This window comes from Myotis daubentonii, chromosome 14, assembly GCF_963259705.1.
Source record: "Myotis daubentonii chromosome 14, mMyoDau2.1, whole genome shotgun sequence".
In the NCBI taxonomy this organism is placed as follows: domain Eukaryota; kingdom Metazoa; phylum Chordata; class Mammalia; order Chiroptera; family Vespertilionidae; genus Myotis; species Myotis daubentonii.
The window spans coordinates 19,242,689-19,261,971 of record NC_081853.1 but is presented as its reverse complement, the minus strand read 5'-3'; the positions used below and the strand labels follow the sequence as shown (position 1 = coordinate 19,261,971).

General features: G+C 37.3%; 1 protein-coding gene across 38 annotated transcripts in view; it reads right to left on the bottom strand.

Moving 5' to 3' along the window:
- Positions 1-19,283, bottom strand: part of PBRM1 (polybromo 1) — a 126,230-nt gene that overhangs the window by 88,295 nt on the left and 18,652 nt on the right. For 32 of the 38 annotated variants that reach the window (XM_059663326.1, XM_059663328.1, XM_059663314.1 and 29 more), the window contains 7 exons: positions 15,967-16,110; positions 14,554-14,670; positions 10,052-10,120; positions 7,165-7,263; positions 4,104-4,186; positions 3,053-3,148; positions 2,091-2,182 (listed from right to left, as the gene is read on the bottom strand). In XM_059663326.1, the coding sequence (XP_059519309.1) occupies positions 2,091-2,182; positions 3,053-3,148; positions 4,104-4,186; positions 7,165-7,263; positions 10,052-10,120; positions 14,554-14,670; positions 15,967-16,110 (700 nt within the window). The remainder of the gene's footprint in view (positions 1-2,090; positions 2,183-3,052; positions 3,149-4,103; positions 4,187-7,164; positions 7,264-10,051; positions 10,121-14,553; positions 14,671-15,966; positions 16,111-19,283) is intronic. The other 6 variants (XM_059663332.1, XM_059663333.1, XM_059663335.1 and 3 more) reach the window with 1 other exon arrangement.

Sequence of the window (19,283 nt, the reverse complement as noted above, 5' to 3'; positions counted from 1 at the left end):
CTTGAAAGACAAAAAATGTATTTATAAGGTAAAGAACCATACTTTGAAAAGTTCTTTTAACAACCTTCCAGGTTAAGCTATATGTTTGAGAATACTATTTTAAAAGAATAAGCTCTACCCTTCACTAAAGATGATGTTAGTAATTCTCAGTATAATTGTATGTTTACTTAGAGAGAGAAATGTTATATAGAAATAGAGTAGAATGTTACCTAGTAAATTTGCTATTTTTAAAAGGTTACAAAACAAATAAACAAAAGGTTAAAAGTAATTTATCTTTTAAAATGTGCCTTCTTCAGAGACTTCTTGCTCTGTATGTTTGGCCAAGAAAAGGAACAAGTAGTCTTTAATGGTTCTCAGAGCTGAAATGTAAAAGCTAAAACTATAAAATTCTTAGAAGACAATGTACATGTAAATCTTCCTGGCCATTGGCAACTACTTTTTTTTCTTAATAGCTGAAGTGACTAAGTAATAATCCTTTTGTGACAACAGTACTACTTATTAGAAAAAAGGCAATGAATACTATTTAGAAATTTTGTAAATGGTGTGGTTTTCCCTCAATTTGTTATGTTGCTATAAGGTTAATGAAGTTAACCAAATGTCAGAAGGAAACCTAAACATAAAACACGTGTCACTTTTATAATCAGCAAAAAAAGCTAATGAAGAGCAATTTTCTTTCAATTTTTATAAGACAAGGCTTAATTTAAATTAAAAAAATTTAATTCTGTAGATAAGTATCAAAAAATTAAATTCACTCTAATAAGTTTACAGTAATTATGAAATTTTTAGAATTAGTACAAAACAACATACAGCTGGAAAAATCTGTTGTATCACACTTGATTATAAAATCAAAAGAAATGCCAGAATAACTTTATGAAACAAATTTTAGCTCTACATATAAAAAAATCTACAATAAAATAAAAAAAATACTATATCACACTTAAGAGACTGACAGTGACATCAAATATATCTCTAGTAGAGGCCTGGTGCACGAGATGCACTGAGGGGGGGCTGGCAGGGGAGGAGGAGGGGCTTAGGGTTAGGGTAGCTCCTTACCAGCCATGAGCCCTGTTTCTGACTGGGCGGTGCACCCACTGTGTGAGCACACTGACCACCAGAGGGCAGCTCCTGCGTTGAGAGTCTTCCCCCTGGTAGTCAGTGCACATTATATTGAACGGTAGTTCCACTGTTTGGGCGATTTGCATATTACTCTTCTATTATATGGGCTAGCTGTTGTTTAGATTGCTATTTAACCAACTGTGTACTCTTAGATGCATTTTTAGTGCTCAATGTTCTCTGTTAGACTTGTTTAAATGGCAATTTACCATGCGCTTTGATTATAATTTACATCTATCTTTAAGCCATAAGCTATAGCTGAGAAAAAGTTATTGCCTACTGAAACTGTTAAGTCAATAACCTGGAAAGCCTATACAATAAAAGTCTAATATGCTAAGTGTCCAACTGTTTGTTCAATCCATCAACCAGTCACTATGACGCGCACGGACCACCAGAGGGCAGACACTCCGGCCAGTTAGCTTGCTCCTGGGGTCTGGCAGATTGGGACTGGGCGAGAAGAGCCGGACACGCCCTGGAGCCCTCTTGTGGTCCCTCCCTGGACCCGATCATGCACCAGTGGGGTCCCTTGGCCTGGCCTGTGCCCTCTTGCAATCCGGGACCCCTCAGGGAATATCGGAGAGCCAGTTTCAGCCCTATCCCCGCAGTCCAGGCCAAAGGACCCCACTGGTGTAAGAATCCATGCACTGGGCCTCTAGTCTAAGATAACGTGAATGTCTTCCTGGGATTCCCTGATGTTGTAATTAGTCTCATTATCACAGGTTTCAAACCAGGATCTGCTAATGTTGTCAAACCAACTGTGTTGAAAAAAGTATTTATTTACTCAAATACAAACTTTAACACAAAATAAAGCAATAAGCTTTTGATAAGTTTGCCAACCAAAGAGTGAAATCAAAATGCCACAAAATAGCTTGTACTTCAAACCTGACAAACTCTCAGCCAGACCAAAGTCACTGCAATTTTCCTTATCCAGGACCCATTGATAAGGCAGTGAAATAGTCTCACAGCCTAATGCCTACCAGCCAAAGCAGCATCCTCTTCACTTTCTGAGCCATACTGAAGTGCCATGGTAATTGCTGATAAACGACCCCCTTGGACTGCTCTTTTATTCCTACAAATAGAAACAAACAATTAGAAGACATGGAAAGATGTTATAGTAATTTGTTTCCTTTATAGGAAGCAGGAACTGTTAACAAAACATTCAAAGAAAAAGAATTTCTATTTAATTGCCTCCTCAATTTATCTTTGTACTTTTATACTCTCTGTAATCAATTTTATCCAGTACTTTTCTCTTAAAAAAGAGGGAGTGGTGTTAGAAAGCCTAAAGTAGGCTACTTGCAATTTGTTTTTAATATAAATGCAACACTACTCTCTCATTTTATGAAAAATAAAGATTCATTAATTATTACTGGTTAATTCTAAGATGCTCATACTTTACAATGAACACAAATTCTATCACAAACACAAAACCTTTTAGATTTTACCACATTTTACTGGTAATATTAAACATACCCAACAAATAACTTTGCTTAAATATTTTCTAAGAGGTGAGGTCAGGCCTAAAGTAGTACCTCAACTTTTCTTTCTCTTTATTGATTTTAGTGAAGGAGGGAGGGAGGAAGGCGAGGAGGGGGAGAGAGAGGGAAAGTGAGAGGGAGCCGGGAAAGGAGAGGGAGGGGGAGGGGGAGGGGGAGAGAAACATCAACTTGTTGTTCCACTTATTACGGTTGTTTCTTGCCTGTGTCCTAACCAGTGATGGAACCTGCAACCTTGGCATATCTGGATGATGCTCTAACCAGTTGGGCTACCTGGCCAGGGCAATATCTCAACCTTTTAAATAAGGTACTGATAACAAATTCTCATAATAACCCAGCTATACCCAAAAAATATTACTTCAGGATAGCCATCAAGCAAACACTAGTATGCCTATCCTCATAAACGTGGGTCAGCTCTCAGACTAAACACACTCATTCTCTCTCACCGGTAATACTTGCTAGTGGGATTTCTCTCTTCAACAAGGCTGCCTTTACTGTGTGCAGAACCTGTCAGCCTGGCTGCAGCCAAATTTGATGAAGTCCTATCCAGAGATAAGATTTAAAAAACAACTCAGAAACTTGACAGCTAAAATCAGAATGCTGGGTAAACAAAAAGGAAACAACCATTTTCTTCTTGTCTAAATAGAAAAGTTCAAATAGTTCTGAACCTCCATAACCAGGGGAATGTACCATAGCTGGTACTACAGAGCTTATTGTCACCAAAGTGATCAGAGGATCTGGTAACCAAGCAAATGTCAGGGTCAGAAGAAAGATTCCAAAGTAGCCACTCAACCTTTCCATTCAAGTAGGAGGAAACAGAATTCCAGAAGATTTGTTCAAAGTCAGTCCTAACACAAGGAAAAGCCAGGATAGGATGAGACTTTAGATCTTCTGACAACTGGCTAAATACTCTTACTGTAAATATAAACATCTACTACACATTATATACAAATATCATAAAATTACTTATATTACATATAGTATACATCATGTGTGTAACATGTTATACACAAAATACAACTATACATATAACATACATGCATAATATAAATATATAGCAATAAAAGCATATAGTGATGCTAAGTCTTAAAATTGTTTCTTTTTAAATAAAGCCCTTCAGCTGCAATGAAGGTGCTGGTTAAGAGTTATCCCTACTCTCTTCAGAACCACATTATAAATAAAATCTTGAAATGTAAAATATTTCTTCTTTTCCACTGTATTGATTTCACTAGCTAGAAGATTAGGCAAATAATAAAAGCACAAGGGTTTTAGAGATTGCTTTTTTAACTGATTTTTTTATAGAGAGAGAAAATGGGAGAGGGAAACATCAATGTGAGAGAGAAACATCGATTGGCTACCCCTTTCCACCATCGAGTCCCAAACCTGGGCACGTGTTCCTGACCGGAATCGAACCCGCTACCTTTTGGTGCACGGGGACGACGCTCAACCAACTGAGTCACACCAGCCAGGGCAGATTTTAGCCATTTTTAAACCTACCTCATTCGAAGGCTTGACTTAGTCATTTCATGTTCAATTTCTGCCTTTTTCATATAAAATATTTTTTTAATAGAATTTGCATCCTGTCAAGACAAAATTAGTTGTCTTACAAAAAGTATCGAAAAAAGGACAGTTTAAAATACTCTTTATCGTACACTGGACATTTTCTATGGCACTCCTTCCATCCGGAGTAGCCTTTCATTCAACAGCCACAAAGCTGCATCCTCTAACCTTTCCACAAGCTTCCAAAACATCTTTTTATTTAAATATAAGTTTAAAAGCCTCCTAGCTTTTTCACAATTAGTTAAGATCTAATGATGAACAAGGAAAAACAGTGGTGAAAATATGATGAAGTCTACGAAAATACAATGAACTCTACCTGTGTACACTGACCTAAAAATTGAAACAAAAGTAACTTCTAACATTAAAGACTATCCACTTAAACTTAGAATGTACTCACTTAAATTAATAGATTACTAATACATCAAAGCCAAAGTTTCCCTTCTCCCTATAATTTACTTTAGAGAAAATAATCACATCAAAAAGTAGTTCTTAACTGCGTCAACATTTGGTATTACACAATTAAAATGTTGAATCAAGGACTAAGAATACAAGGACTGCAAATTCATTCCTGGTTTTCACTAAATGTTTCTTAAAAGATAAAATGAAAGGTTAACATTGACTATCAAAAGCAATGGTATTTGAATTAGCATTCTGAAAGTCTCAATATTTTATTCCTAAAAGATTTTCTGAGCATCCTGTGCTATATTCCCAGTGATATATTATTAATTCAAGAAATTTTTATGTTACAACTGCTCATTATAGGACTATAAAACTTCTGAGGGAATTGCAAAGCAACGAAATAGTCATTATATTTCTTTGTATTTATTATACTACACAGATTACTTTTTATATGTATGTGGTTTAAATGCAGGGACTAAATCAGTATTTAACAAAAAGGTGGATAAAAAAACAAACCTTGTCTGGCATAAAGATAGACACAAATGAAATAGAACTGAATCCAGAAATAAAACTATAAATGTATAGTCAATTGATTTTTAACAAGGGTGCCAAGACTATTCAATGGGGGGAAAGAATAATCTTTTCAACACGAGGTGCAAGGAAAAATAATTATCCCATGTAAAAGAATGAATGTGGATTCCTATCTAATACCTACCTCATGTTTCCAAAATTAATTAAAAATGGATCAAAGATCTAAATGTAAAAGCTAAAACGATAAAATTCTTAGAAAAAACAGATGTTAAGAATTATGACCTTGAACGAGGTAATGGTTTCTTTGTTTTGTTTTAAACCTAGACCAGCGGTCGCCAACCTTTTGGATCTCATGGACCACCCGTGGTCCATGGACCACCAGTTGGCAACCACTGACCTAGACTGACTTAATCCCGCTCCCCCACGCCATATTTTTTGTACTAGAGGCCCGGTGCATGAAATTCGTGTGGGGGGTGTGTCCCTCAGCCCAGCCTGCACCCTCTCCAATCTGGGACCCCTAGGGGGATGTCCCTGCCAGCATGATGGCCCCCAACTGCCCTCCCCTGCCAGCCTGATGGTCTCTAACCGCCTCTGCCTCAGTCCCCCACCACCGTGGTTTTGGCTAGAACAGCGGTTCTCAATCTGTGGGTCGCGACCCCTTTGGCGGTCGAATGACCCCTTCACAGGGGTCGCCTAAGACCATCCTGCATATCAGATATTTACATTACAATTCATAACAGTAGCAACATTACAGTTATGAAGTAGCAATGAAAATAATTTTATGGTTGGGTCACAACATGAGGAACTGTATTTAGAGGGCCAGAAGGTTGAGAACCACTGGCCTAGAAGGAAGTTGGACGTCTGGAAGATGGCCAGTAACCCAGTCTAATTAGCATATTATCCTTTCATTAGTATAGATTAGTTTCAGGTTTACAACAAACATAGTGATTAGATAATTAGATAATATTTACAAAGTGTTCCCCCCAATATTTCCAGTACCTACCTAGCACCATACATAGTTATTACAATACTGGTAATAGTTTCTTGATAAGACACTAAAAGCTACAAATAACCAAAGGGAAAAAATAGACAAACTGGACTTACCAAAATTAAAAATGTATGTGCATCAAAATACACTATCTTAAAAGTGAAAAGACAAACCACAGAATGGGAGAAAATATTTGTAAATCATTTAACAGGGCTAGACTATCTAAAAATCTAACAACTCAACAATAAAAACATAGGTAACCCAATTAAGTAATAGACTAAGGATCTGAACAGATACTTTTTCAAAGATACATATATGAATGGCAAATGAAAAGATGTTAACATCACCAATCATTAGGGAAATGCTAATCAAAACCACAATGAGCTACTATTTCACATCCACTAGGATGGCTACAGTAAAAATAAAAACAAAATAAAAAACAAAGTTGGTGAGGATGTGGAGAAATTTCACTTCCACATTGCTAGTAAGAATGTAAAATGGTGCAGCTACCTTAGAAAACAATTTGTGGTTCCTAAAAGTTACTATATAGTTACCATGTGGCCAAGAAATTCCATGCCTAGGTATGTAACTGTGAAAAATGAAAATATATCCACATAAAAATATACATGAATGTTCGTAGCACATTATTTATAACAGCCAAAAAAGTAGAAATAAACTAAATGCCTAGCATCTATGAACGGGTAAATAAAACATGGTATGTACATATAATAGAATATTATTCAGCAGTGAAAAGAATGAAGTACTTACACATTCTACAACATGTATACCTTAAAAACATTATGCTAATATGAAATGTCTAGAATAGGAAAATTCATAGAGACAAAGTAGATTGGTGGTTGCCTCGGGCTGGGGACATTGGGAGGAAATGGATATTGACTGCTAACTGACTGTGATGATGGCTGCACAACTCTGTGAATAAATTAAAAGCCATTAAATAGTACTCATTAGGTGAAATGCACAATGTATGAATTTTATCTCAATAAAGTTGTTATTATTAGCTCTAAAATAAGGTATCTATTCTTATCAATAAAAAATCGTAATAACAAAAAAAAAACTAACCTTGAATACTTGAGAACCAGGTTCATTATAAGTTTTGGCATTTTTTGCTAGAAGATCTATATCTTTGGCCATTGCATGAATACTCTTGTAGCTTCCATTCTACAGTAAACAACAAAATATACAAGTTCCTCTTATTGAAAGTTAATCAGTATGACCTTAAAAAAAAAAAAAAAAAAAAGAACTCCACATATTTTTTAATTGCCACTATGTTCCAAGTCTTTATTGGAAAGTACACATGAACAATATGTTAAAGTAAAAATTTATTAATATTGTCCATTTACAAACAAGTTTTTGACGTAATTAACAAAACCAGAGCTAAATTATTCTCATAAAAATAAGTTACAATTTCTTTTAAAAAAATCAAGGTAAAAGTTGTTTTACTTAGCAAACACATAGCGCCTACTTAGGTGCCAAGCACTGTTCTAAGTGCTTCATTAATACTAATTCATTAAGGTGGACTTAACAGTGTGAAGTAAAACTCCTCTAGTTTTATGGACCACTTCTGATATAAGGTAAGTCTAGCACAGATGTTAACATTTGTGCGTACCCATATCTTGATGCTTATTCAATCCAAAATAACCCAGGAGACTCATAATTGCCTCAATTTACAAAGGAAAGAAAGGAGGGAGACTCTCTACTCAAAAGGTACTCATGAGGACACAGAAATTAACAGACACCTTCTAGAGAGACTAAGGAAACCAAATAAAGGAGAATGGACGGTGGGGAAGGATAAAGGATAAAACCATGAGCACAGACTGCGTAGGTAGAGTAGGGAAAATGAGGCAGAGTACAGAGAGCCAGGCTAAGCAGAAGAGCTATTTATTTGCCTTGTAGGGATACCCAATATCTGAGCACCCTTTTTATTTGTAGGAAATGCCAACACAGGTGGTAGGGAAGGACCTACCTTTCACAACGGAGGGTAAAAGTGGGCAGATAGTAGCTTTGCCAGCAGCCTGGCAGCAAGGGCAAGGAGAAATAATTCATGCTTGAGCCTTGAGGGACTAAAGACAACAGCAAGGGAATGGAGGAATGCATTCCTAACTCCTGAAGGAGAGTAGCGTACAGGAGTGGAGCAGCGGGTATCCAGAGCACAAATTGACAAATGACAGTGGTAACAACAATGGCAACACAAAGAGACTGCGTATCACCTAACCTGTGCCATGACAGCCTGAGTTCTATTTCCCATAGCGCTCTCACCTTCCTTCTATCTAATTCCATGACCTATCTAATACCTTTTCATGGATTCCTTTCTGCTTAAATTAGCCAGAGCTTATTGTTGTTGAACTGGCCCAAGGAGCTGCAACTTGCTTCAGCAGGCATTTGAAAACTAGTGACAACTCTCTGGGTAGTAGAATAACAGGAAGAAAGCTAGGGTCAGGAAGCAATATGCAGAGAGGACTAGAGAGCCTTTCATCAGAGAGGGAGTAAAGACTGTTAAAATTATTTAGACGTAAGAGGACAAAGATCTTGATTAGGAACGTGGTGAAAGGAGTTGCTTCTGTGGGGCTTCGGAAGGAAAAAGGACATACGAGGTGAAAGGAGTTGCTTCTGTGGGGCTTCGGAAGGAAAAAGGACATAAGGTGAGAGGTCACAGAGTGAAGACTGGGGCTGAGGTATGGGCGTTTAAAGACCCACTCTGATTTTCTGTATTATGAAAACATTTTATCCCTAGATAGATGTTAGAAACCGTAGGGATTCAGGTTCTAGGAGATTAAGTCACTCCCAGTAGCACCTATTAGGTTGCTGGAGGGAAAAACCAGGAGGGAATTTGTATTGTAACATTCAGTGTAAATATTTCTATGGTACCAGTAATTTCTACCTTGTTACTCTTTCCTACTCATTTAGAGTTTAAAGCCAAGGAAGTTTCTCCCTCCCGGCAAATCACTGTGCTTTCAGGCTCCTTTCTCAATGACACCATATAGCACATCATTTTCCTTTCTGCTTTATCTGCTAGTAGCCCCAAACCCTCCTTACCCTGGGTGGATCAGTCACTCACATTACCAAGGCCACATCTCATAGATGCTCTAGGAGATGTTTCACATACATTATTACCGACCTCTACAACTCTGTGAAGCAGTAATACTACATTCAGCATACAGCAGAGGAAGCAGGCAGGTCGCCTGACCAAAGTGACATAGCTAATAGGAAGCAGAGCTAGGACCCTGGCCAGTATTTCAAAATTGTTAGAGCATTGACCCCAAGCACCAAGGGGTCACGGGTAAATTCCCAGTCAAGGGCAGGTACCTGGGGTTGCATGTTTGATCCCCGGCCCTGGTCAGGGTACATGCAGGAGGCAACCAAATTGATGTGTCTCTCTCACATTGATGTCTGTCTGTCTGTCTGTCTGTCTCTGTCCCCTCTCCCTGCCTCCCCACCCCCCCTGCTCTCTCCCTTCTACTCTATCTCTAAAAAGCAATGGGGAAAAAAATCCTTGGATGAGGATTTATAAAAAAAAAAAAAAAAAAAAAAAAAAAAAAAAGCAGAGCTAGGAAAATAACCTGTTAGTTCAAATTCTAAAAGCTAGATTTTGGGTATAATTTAGCTCATTTTTCCTATACCTTCCTTAACCTATGATAATCAAATTTTAATTCTCATTCATTGTCATCCACTCAATTAATATTTACTAAGCACCTACTCGGTAGAGAGGAAGTAACAGTATAGGGCTTAAGAGCATAGACTTTGGAGACAGACTGCCTGGATTCAAATCCTAATTCTTCTCCTTACTACTTGATGACTTGGGGAAGTGATTTACCACTCTTATTTGTTTACATTACATTAATGTGATAATCCCTTACGGAGACATTTACTTCTCATTTTCTAAATCTCCATAAGACCATAGGCCAATCTACCTTAAACCACATATGTTTACATATGGTCATCTTCATACCTGTATCCTCTGGGCAATGGTCTTGAGATCTATAGGTTCCTTAATTATTGCATAATAGTCTGGATATTGCTGAAAGACAAAAAGCCAGGCATGCTTAATAGGTGAAAGTATCCAGCTTATGAGAAGACAAGGAAGCACACTGACATTGACCATCTTAATCAACTGAGCAGCTTTGTGAAATTCAAAACTAAACATACAGCCCTAGCCGGTTTGGCTAAGTGGATAGAGCATCGGCTCACAGACTGAAGGGTCCTGGGTTCAATTCTGGTCAAGGGCATATACCTCGGTTGCAAGCTCATTCCCTGGTCAGGGCACGTGCAGGAGGCAACCAATCGATGTGTCTCTCTCACATAGATGTTTTTTTCTGTCTCTCCTCCTCCTTTCCACTCTCTCTAAAAATCAATAAAGAAATATCCTCAGATGAGGATTAACAAATACACATATAAAATCTACATTCACAGAATCACATAAATTAAAGGTCCCAAGATATCTGTGCTTAGAAATGAAGTAGAGGAATGCTTTTTGTTGTTGTTATTTTATAAAAGTTTATTTGAACCGAACTGATGCTGGGGAGCAAGATTTCAAATCCTCTCTAGAGGAATGTTTTTTAAGGACTTATTATAAGCTCTCTTAATTTTGCAATCTAAATAACACAATCATAAAAATAAATAAGTAATACAATTATATCTTATCCTATATAATAAAAGCCTAATATGCTAAGTGTCTGGTCGTCCAATAAGCCGTTCAACCAATCAAAGCATAACATGCTAATGACATGCTAAGGCTGCTCAACCGCTCGCTAGGACGTGCACTGACCACCAGAGGGCAGTCGACCAGTTGCTATGTTGTGTACTGATCACCAGGGGGCAGACACTCAATGCAAGAGCTGCCCCCTGGTGGTCAGTGCGCTCCCACAGAGGGAGTGCCACTCAGCCAGAAGCTGGGCTCAGGCTGGCAAGCACAGCGGCGGGGGCGGGAGCCTCTCCCACTTCCGCGGCAGTGCTAAAGATGTCTGACTGACGGCTTAGGCCCGCTCCCCACCAGGAGCGGGCCTAAGTCATCAGTCGGACATCACCTGAGGGTTCCCAGACTGCAAGAAGGCACAGACAGGGCTGAGGACACCCCTCCCCCCCAGTGCACAAATTTCATGCACTGGGCCTCTAGTTGCATATAAAATTCTTAAGGATCTATAAGAAGTCAGGTTGCAAGATTTGTTAGTTTCATGTTTAACTTATGCTTACACATTTTAAATGAAACTATGTTTAAGAAACAAAGCAAAGTTCTATTTTCTTATCAAATGTTAGCTTATCACAATATGTAAAGTTAAACATGTTAGAGGAATGTCCTTGAAGGATTTCATAAAGCCTAGAGTGCATGCACTGCCCTGTGCCCTTCCTACATGGTATGTTCCTTGAAGTAAATAATTGAAGTTGACCAAAAATCAAAAGTTGATCTCCTCAGATGAGAGGTGTCAGAGGAAGTCAGATTGTGCTCTCCAGGCTCTTTCTACCTGTTCAAATCTTAGAGCCCAAACAACAACAAAAGTAAAGGCCACAGCTTTTACTCAATTACTAGGCTGAAGGGATGATCTCAGTGATGCTTCACCTTATCTGATCCTTCTGCTTATCCCTCTATTTTCTTAACCTTACTAGTCCTTTCTTTCCTTTCCTGTCCACTCTCTTCACCAATTCTACTTCTAAGAAACAGTTTAGAAGACAAATTATGGCACAGCCACCCAAGCTGGTTACAACGTAACCCAAGCTGCTGGCTCGTGTATTCCCAACCCACCCCTCCCACTTAGCCAATCCTACTTCAGAAAGATTTATAAAGGATAGGTAAAAACTGCCTTCCCCTCTTTGTCGTCTTTGGAATTGTTACACCCTAAAGGACCACTGAGAACCTGCTTTCCCCAACGAACTCCTGCTGCATGGTATCCCAAAAGCCTTCCCAGAATGGGGGAACTAGATTACTACTATTTTATTGTTCCAAATTAACTTTGGTGTCTCAACTAATACTGAAGAGTAAAAATCTCCTCAGAGTAAGAATAAACCTTGAGTAAAAATTGTACTCATCTCTCATACTTTTTATTGTAGTAAAATATACATAAGATTTACTATTTAATTATAAATGTATAGTTCAGTAACAGTAAGTACATTCACATTATAGTGCAACCATCACCATCATCCATCTCCAGAACTTTTCATCTTCCCAAACTGAATCTCCATACCCATTAAACAATAACTCTCCACTTTCCCCCTCCTACCAGACTCTGGAAATTGCAATTCTACTTTCTGTCTGTATGAATTTGACTACCCTAAATACCTCCTCTAAGAGGAATCATACAGTATTTGTCCTTTTGTGTCTAACTTATTTCACTTAGCACAATGTATTCAAGGTTCATTCTTATTTTAGCATGTGTCAGAATTTCATTTAAAAATTTTAAAGGACGAATGTTCCACTGTGTGTATATATACCATATTTTCTTTATCCACTAATCTGTTGAGGGACACTTGGGCTGCTTCCACATTTTAATGATAGTGAATAATACTGATATAAACATGGGTGTACAAATATATCTTTGAAACCCTGCTTTTACTTTTTGGGTATACACCCAAAGTGGACTTGCTGGCTCATCTGGTAAATCTATATTTAATTTTTTTGAGGAATTGTCTTCCTGACTTTAAATTGAAGTCCAATATAATCATTTTATTTTTCTAATCAGATCCACACTAAGGACATTAATGGTTATATGTGCTTTATACCTAATATCATAAGTATCCTATAACTAGTCAAGACACACCTTTAAATAACTAGACTTATTGATGATTAGTGGGGAAAGCTGCATGTCCCTCATCAGTCAACAAGCATTTCTTGCACATCTATGGCAGGCTGGGTTCCAATTTCACGGTAGAGACACAAAAGAAAATATGGCTTTGTGCCTATCATTAAGAAATTCAGGGCCCAGGAAGGAGGTAGATACAAAAGTAAATGATCACAATGGAGTTAAGTGCTATAGTGGAGTACTTTTAAAAGTGGAAATTTTTGTAGTTCCACAGGCTAAAGTGGAACCTTTAATTATGTTAATTGCCGCTTGAGTGTGAAGCCACAAGGGGCCCTGACACTTTTAAAGCACCGGTCACCAACCTTTCGGACCTCGCGGACCACCGGTTGGCGACTGCTGTTTTAAAGAGTCTTACTAGTCTAGAAAACCTCTTCTTTGGGGTAGAAAAGTACCTGTTAGGTCTCTCTCTTTTCTACATCACCAGACAATTAAGGAGAACTAAGAGAGGAAGAATTCATTTATCTTCCTCTCATTCTGTCTCCTGAGCAAAGAGAATGTTTCTTGTCTTTTATAAATAAACTAGAGGCCTGCCGAACCGGTTTGGCTCAGTGGATAGAGCGTCGGCCTGCGGACTGAAGGGTTCCGGGTTCGATTCTGGTCAAGGGCATGTACCTGGGTTGCGGGCACATCCCCAGTGGGAGATGTGCAGGAGGCAGCTGATCGATGTTTCTCTCTCATCGATGTTTCTAACTCTCTATCCCTCTCCCTTCTTCTCTATAAAAAATCAATAAAATATGTTTTTAAAAAAATCAATAAAATATATTTTTTTAAAAATAAATAAAAATAAATAAATAAATAAACCAGAGGCCTGATGCACAAAATTCGTGCAAGGGGCTCGGCCTTCACAGCCCTGGCTTCAAGGTGGTCAGGAAGGAGATCTGGTCTAATTAGCAAATTACGCTTTTATTATTATAGAAGAGTTAGTTTAGGTGTTTATCATTTAGAATTACCCATGTTAGAAACAACCCAAAAGCCTATCAAGAGATGAATAAACAAAATGTGGTATATAAACAAACCATATATACATACAATGGAGTATCAGCCTTAAAAAGGAAGGAAATTCTGACACCTCCTACAACATGGAGGAACTCTGGAAACCATTACACTAAAGTGAAATAATCCAGACACAAAAGGATAAAATTGTTTGATTCCTCTTATATCAGGTACTTAATCAAATTCAGAGAAAGAGAGAGAGAACACAGAATATTGGTTACAGGGGATGGGAGGATGGAGGAGTAAGGTGTTATTGTTTAATGGATACGGAGTATAGGAAAATGAAAATTTCTGAAGATGGATGGCGGTGATGGTTGTACAATAATATGAATGTACCTAATAACACTGAACTTTTAAGTATTAGTGGCAAATACTTAAAATGGTTAAATAGTAATCTTATGTTATGCATATTTTATGACAATAAAAAATACACAGAATTACCAATCAAGAAACAAAAACACAAAATTTTTTTCAAAACCTACAACCTTCTGGCCCAGTATAGACCATATCCTTGTGTGCTGCTGAGATCATGAGGAGGAGCTCTTGGCTACCTCCAATGCCTTCCATTAACTGTACTCTATTTACTAAGAATAAAACATTTTAAATACTTAAAAATAAAACAAAACTCCCACGCTTTAGTTCACCCATCTTTAATTGTATCACTTACCACTTTAGAAGGCAGTTTCTGAAAAAGTTCGCTAATGAGATGTCCTGATGGATTTGTGGCTACAACTATGGCTTCAAGAAGCTGCTCCAGGATCTCCTTCAAGTAACTTGGAGAAGACTGGAAGGAGGGGTTTGAGAGCAAGAAGAGAGGGGAGAAATAAGTACTTTGTAAGAGAAATCCCAAAATAAATGCTGATATTAAATATTTCCCAAAATTTGAAAGCCAACTCAAAGAGCAACTTCTAAACAGTACTTATTTTAAGTACAAGTTTTAAGAATATCATAGAAATGCTCTGGATGCTGAATGTGGTGGCTGTACTCACAGAATGGGATGTGTGAAACTAATGAGGCTCTACACATATTTCAGTAACTAAATCTTTTGGATCAAGTTCTTTTATAAACTCCATTCCATTGTTAACATTGTTAACAGTGAAGTTCAAGTACCATATGTATAAATGATTAGAAATGAATACGTTTTTTGGGTCCGAGCAACTAAGAAAGAAAAACATGCCCTATGATACCTGGTCATTTCTACATCTGCTGTTCATATCTATTGAAGTCATGATATTCTGGTAGAGCAACTATATATGTAAAGTGGGAACAACATACTTTTCACCAGAATGTGCTCTGCCAGCTCTAATAAGAGAATTCAAGTTATATCAAAATTGACTGGAGATTAAGTCAATTGATGCACACCACTTCTGCTCTCCAAATGGCCAGCTTATCCTACCTACCTTAGTCACTGTTTCAACATGGAAAGTATATGACCCAAAAAGTACCTGGCCAGTTTCTATAGTGAGCACTGGGATATCTTAGTCAAGGTTTATATTAAATAGTTTAAGTCCAAACCATGTTTTGTGCATATTATATAAAATTTAATGGTTATTTCTGATTTAAATAATAAAAGCACTAGTATTTTTGTCCTAATCTAATAGGTCTTTTTATTTAGTATAATCTCAATATTAAGGTCCTCTAACATTAACTCTACAGAGAGGGCTTTAACAAATCTCTTGGGTCTACCACAGTGCCTAGCAAAAACAGACACACAATATGATTCCTTGTAATTGCAGTGGGCCTGTCTATACCAGTGATGGCGAACCTTTTGAGCGCGGCGTGTCAGCATTTTGAAAAACCCTAACTTAACTCTGGTGCCGTGTCACATATAGAAATTTTTTGATATTTGCAACCATAGTAAAACAAAGACTTATACTTTTGACATTTATTTTATATATTTAAATGCCATTTAACAAAGAAAAATCAACCAAAAAAATGAGTTCACGCGTCACTGGTCTATACTATGCCCCTTGACCCTCCCAGTTACCAACACAACTCTATGGAAAGACCACAACAGCCCAGAGAAAAATCATAGGGGCCTTGTCCACTCCCCAACAGCCCGTTCCAGCTGCACACTTACTCCTTCAGTCACTGTGCCTTGATTGTCTTGCCCATCTTCATCATCATCTTCATCATCTGCTTCTCCTTTCTGAACAAACTCATTTCTTGTTCGAAGATACAAATCCCAGAGTTTGCAAGCAGCTTTATATTCAGGAGAATCTGGCTGTATATTAGCAAAGAGAAGGGAAAAAAGCGCAGCAATTTATTATTTTATTATAAATCAATTACTACTTTTAAAGCATCCTGTTCCAGCAGAGACTGGTATTCTAAGATATAACTTCAAAAACTCTACTACAAATGTTAAACTCCTTATGATTAAAAGATACATGGGCCACAATTTCTTTTCTCAAGAAATGTATGTTTTAAAACATTCTGAAAATTTAATTTATTTATGCCCTTATTACAGAAAGATTTGAGGCAGAAGAGAAATGATTTGCTAAATTAAGACTCATTATTACTAAGAAAGTTCATTTAAAGGATAAAACCTGTGCAGCCACTATGGAAAACAGTATGGAGATTCCTCAAAAAAAAAACAAACCCATAAAAAACAACACCTAAAAATACATCTATCATACAACCCAGCAATTCTACTTCTGTGTATTTATCCATAGAAAACAAAAGCACTAATTTGAAAACACATTGCACCCCTATATTCATTTCAGCATTATTTAGAATAGTTAAGATATGGAAGCAATCTAGGTATGTGTAAGTTGTGTATGTACACACGTACACAACACACACACACACACACACACACACACACACACACACACAGAGGAATATTACACAGCAATAAAAAAGGAGATTCTGCTATTTGCAACAATATGGATGGACCTAGAGGATATTATACTAAGTGAAATAAGTAAGACAAAGACAAATACTGTATGGTTTCATTTATATGTGGAATCTAAAAATCAAGACAAATGAAGAATCAAAATACAAAAACAGACTCATAGAAACACAGATCAAAGGGATGGTTACTAGAGGGCAGGGTATGAGGGGAGAGGTGAAAAAGGTAAAGGGGAATACACCCCAATCTCTACCCAGTTCAACCATGCCTATCTCAATCATGGCACTGTGGGAAAAGGAGAGGTACAAGATGAATCATCTCCTGTGAGAGCTCTTCATCATGAGCCAGACCTAGCACCTGGCCTAGAATAAGCAACAAATCTCTTCTCTGGATCAACCCAACTTCAATCTGAGCCTCAAAGAATCTCTAGAGATAAAATTCCAACAACTATTAGCTTCTGGTTAAAATTCATGAAACATACAAGAATGAAAAAATCCCAACAGAAAGCTAGCAAAAATGATAGCAAACCAGACATGCAAATACTTCAGATATTGGAATTATCTGCCATAGAATAAAAACATGTTGAATACATTTAAAGAAACAATGGGATTAAAGATTTAAGCAAACAGCAAGGAACCCTAAAAAAAATACTACCAAAATACAAAAAATAGAAATATTAAAATGTGAAAATTTAATGGATTGGTTTAAAAACATTTCAAAAAAATTAGAAAAGCAACACAGACACAAAATAGGGGAACTGTGAAAGGTTAACAGAAATGGAGACCTAAGAGAGTTCTGATATAATTTTCAAACTTAGTTCTACAAGGAGAAGACAGAATGGGGCAAAGGCGATATGCAGACAAAATGGCTGAAAACTTTCCAGAGCTGATGAAAAACATCCATCCAAAGATTCAGAGAGCCCAGTAACTCCCAAATTATATAAATAAATATTCACATCTAAACCTATCACAGTAAAACTGTAGAACACAAAAGACAAAAAGAAGATACTAAAGATAGGAAAGATAGATAACCTTTAAAGGAACTGTAATTATATTAACAGATGACTTCTCAATAAAAATAAAAGAATGAATAAAGAAGGTAGTATGTTTGTGAGTAAAAACAAATACTGTAGCAGGGACCTAGTGGGACTGGGAAAGGAGTGTAATCACTGGTTGCCCTGGGGTGTCACAGTGGATTTGTCTGTAGGGATACCTCAGTTGTCACAGAGCAATTTGGCCTGTGAGAGCCTAGAAGTGTAAGAGGGGAGTGTGGGCATTGGCCGCCCTGGGGTGTTACTGTGTCCATGGAAATCCTGAGGTATGACAATAGTTTTTGTGATAACCGTTATGTTTGGATGTTTTCCTACCATCTATATTTCAACTTTTTTGTGATAACCATCATCACAAAAGGAGAGGGAGAGAGAGAGAGAGAGAAACATCAATGATGAGAGCGTATCATTGACTGCCTGCCTCCTGCATGCCCAACTCTGGGGATTTAGCCTGCAACCTGGGCATGTGCCCTAACTGGGAATCCAACCGTGACCTCCTGGTTCATATGTCACGGTCAAACATGAGCCATGACAGCTGGATAGCACTCTCCTTATATTCACAACATTTATAGCAGCACTATTCATTATTGCTAAGCGTAGAAACAATGCAAATGCCCATTAACTGGGAAATGGATAAACAAAATGCAGTATATCAATATAATACATGGTGGGGCAAAAGTAGGTTTACAGTTGTTCACATGGAAAATAATACATTAATAATACCAGAATAAACTCTGTGTTTTGTGTACTCACAACTGTAAATTTACTTTTGCCCCAGCCTGTATATGTTATGACATGGATGAACCTTACAGATATTATGCCCAGTAAAAAGCTGGTCATCAAAAGCCATATCGTATATGATTCCATTTATATGCAATGTCCTGAACAGGCAAATCCATAAAGTAAATTGGTGGTTGCAAGAGGCCCCTCGGAGGAGGGACAACAAAGAGTGCATGCTAATGGATATGGTTTTCTTTTGGGGATAATGAAAATATTCTGGAGTTACATAGTGGTAATAGTTGCACCACTTTTAATATACTAAAATACCCTGAATTCTACGCTTTAAAAGAGTGTGTGAATTATAGCTCAAATAAAATAAAAAATATGTGTAAACACACAGTTTCAAGAATAAATCTAACAACATTTTTGCAGAATCTTTATGAAAGAGCATTTAAAGTTTTGATAAACTAAAGAAGACTTAAATAAATGAAGACACAGCTAATTCATAGATTGGAATACTCAATATCACAATTATGTCAATCCTCCAAAATATGATCTACAGAGAGTCAATGCAGGCCCAATAATAATTCCAAAATTTTTTGGTACGCTTATTGACACTAATATTAAAATGTATAAGGAAATGCCAAGAATGTATAAGGAAAAGGCTAAGAATAGCTAACATACATTCCTTAACAGATAAAGAATTATAAAGTATGCCCTAGCTGGTATGGCTCAGTTGATAGAGCATCAGTCTGTGGACTGAAGGATCCCGGGTTCG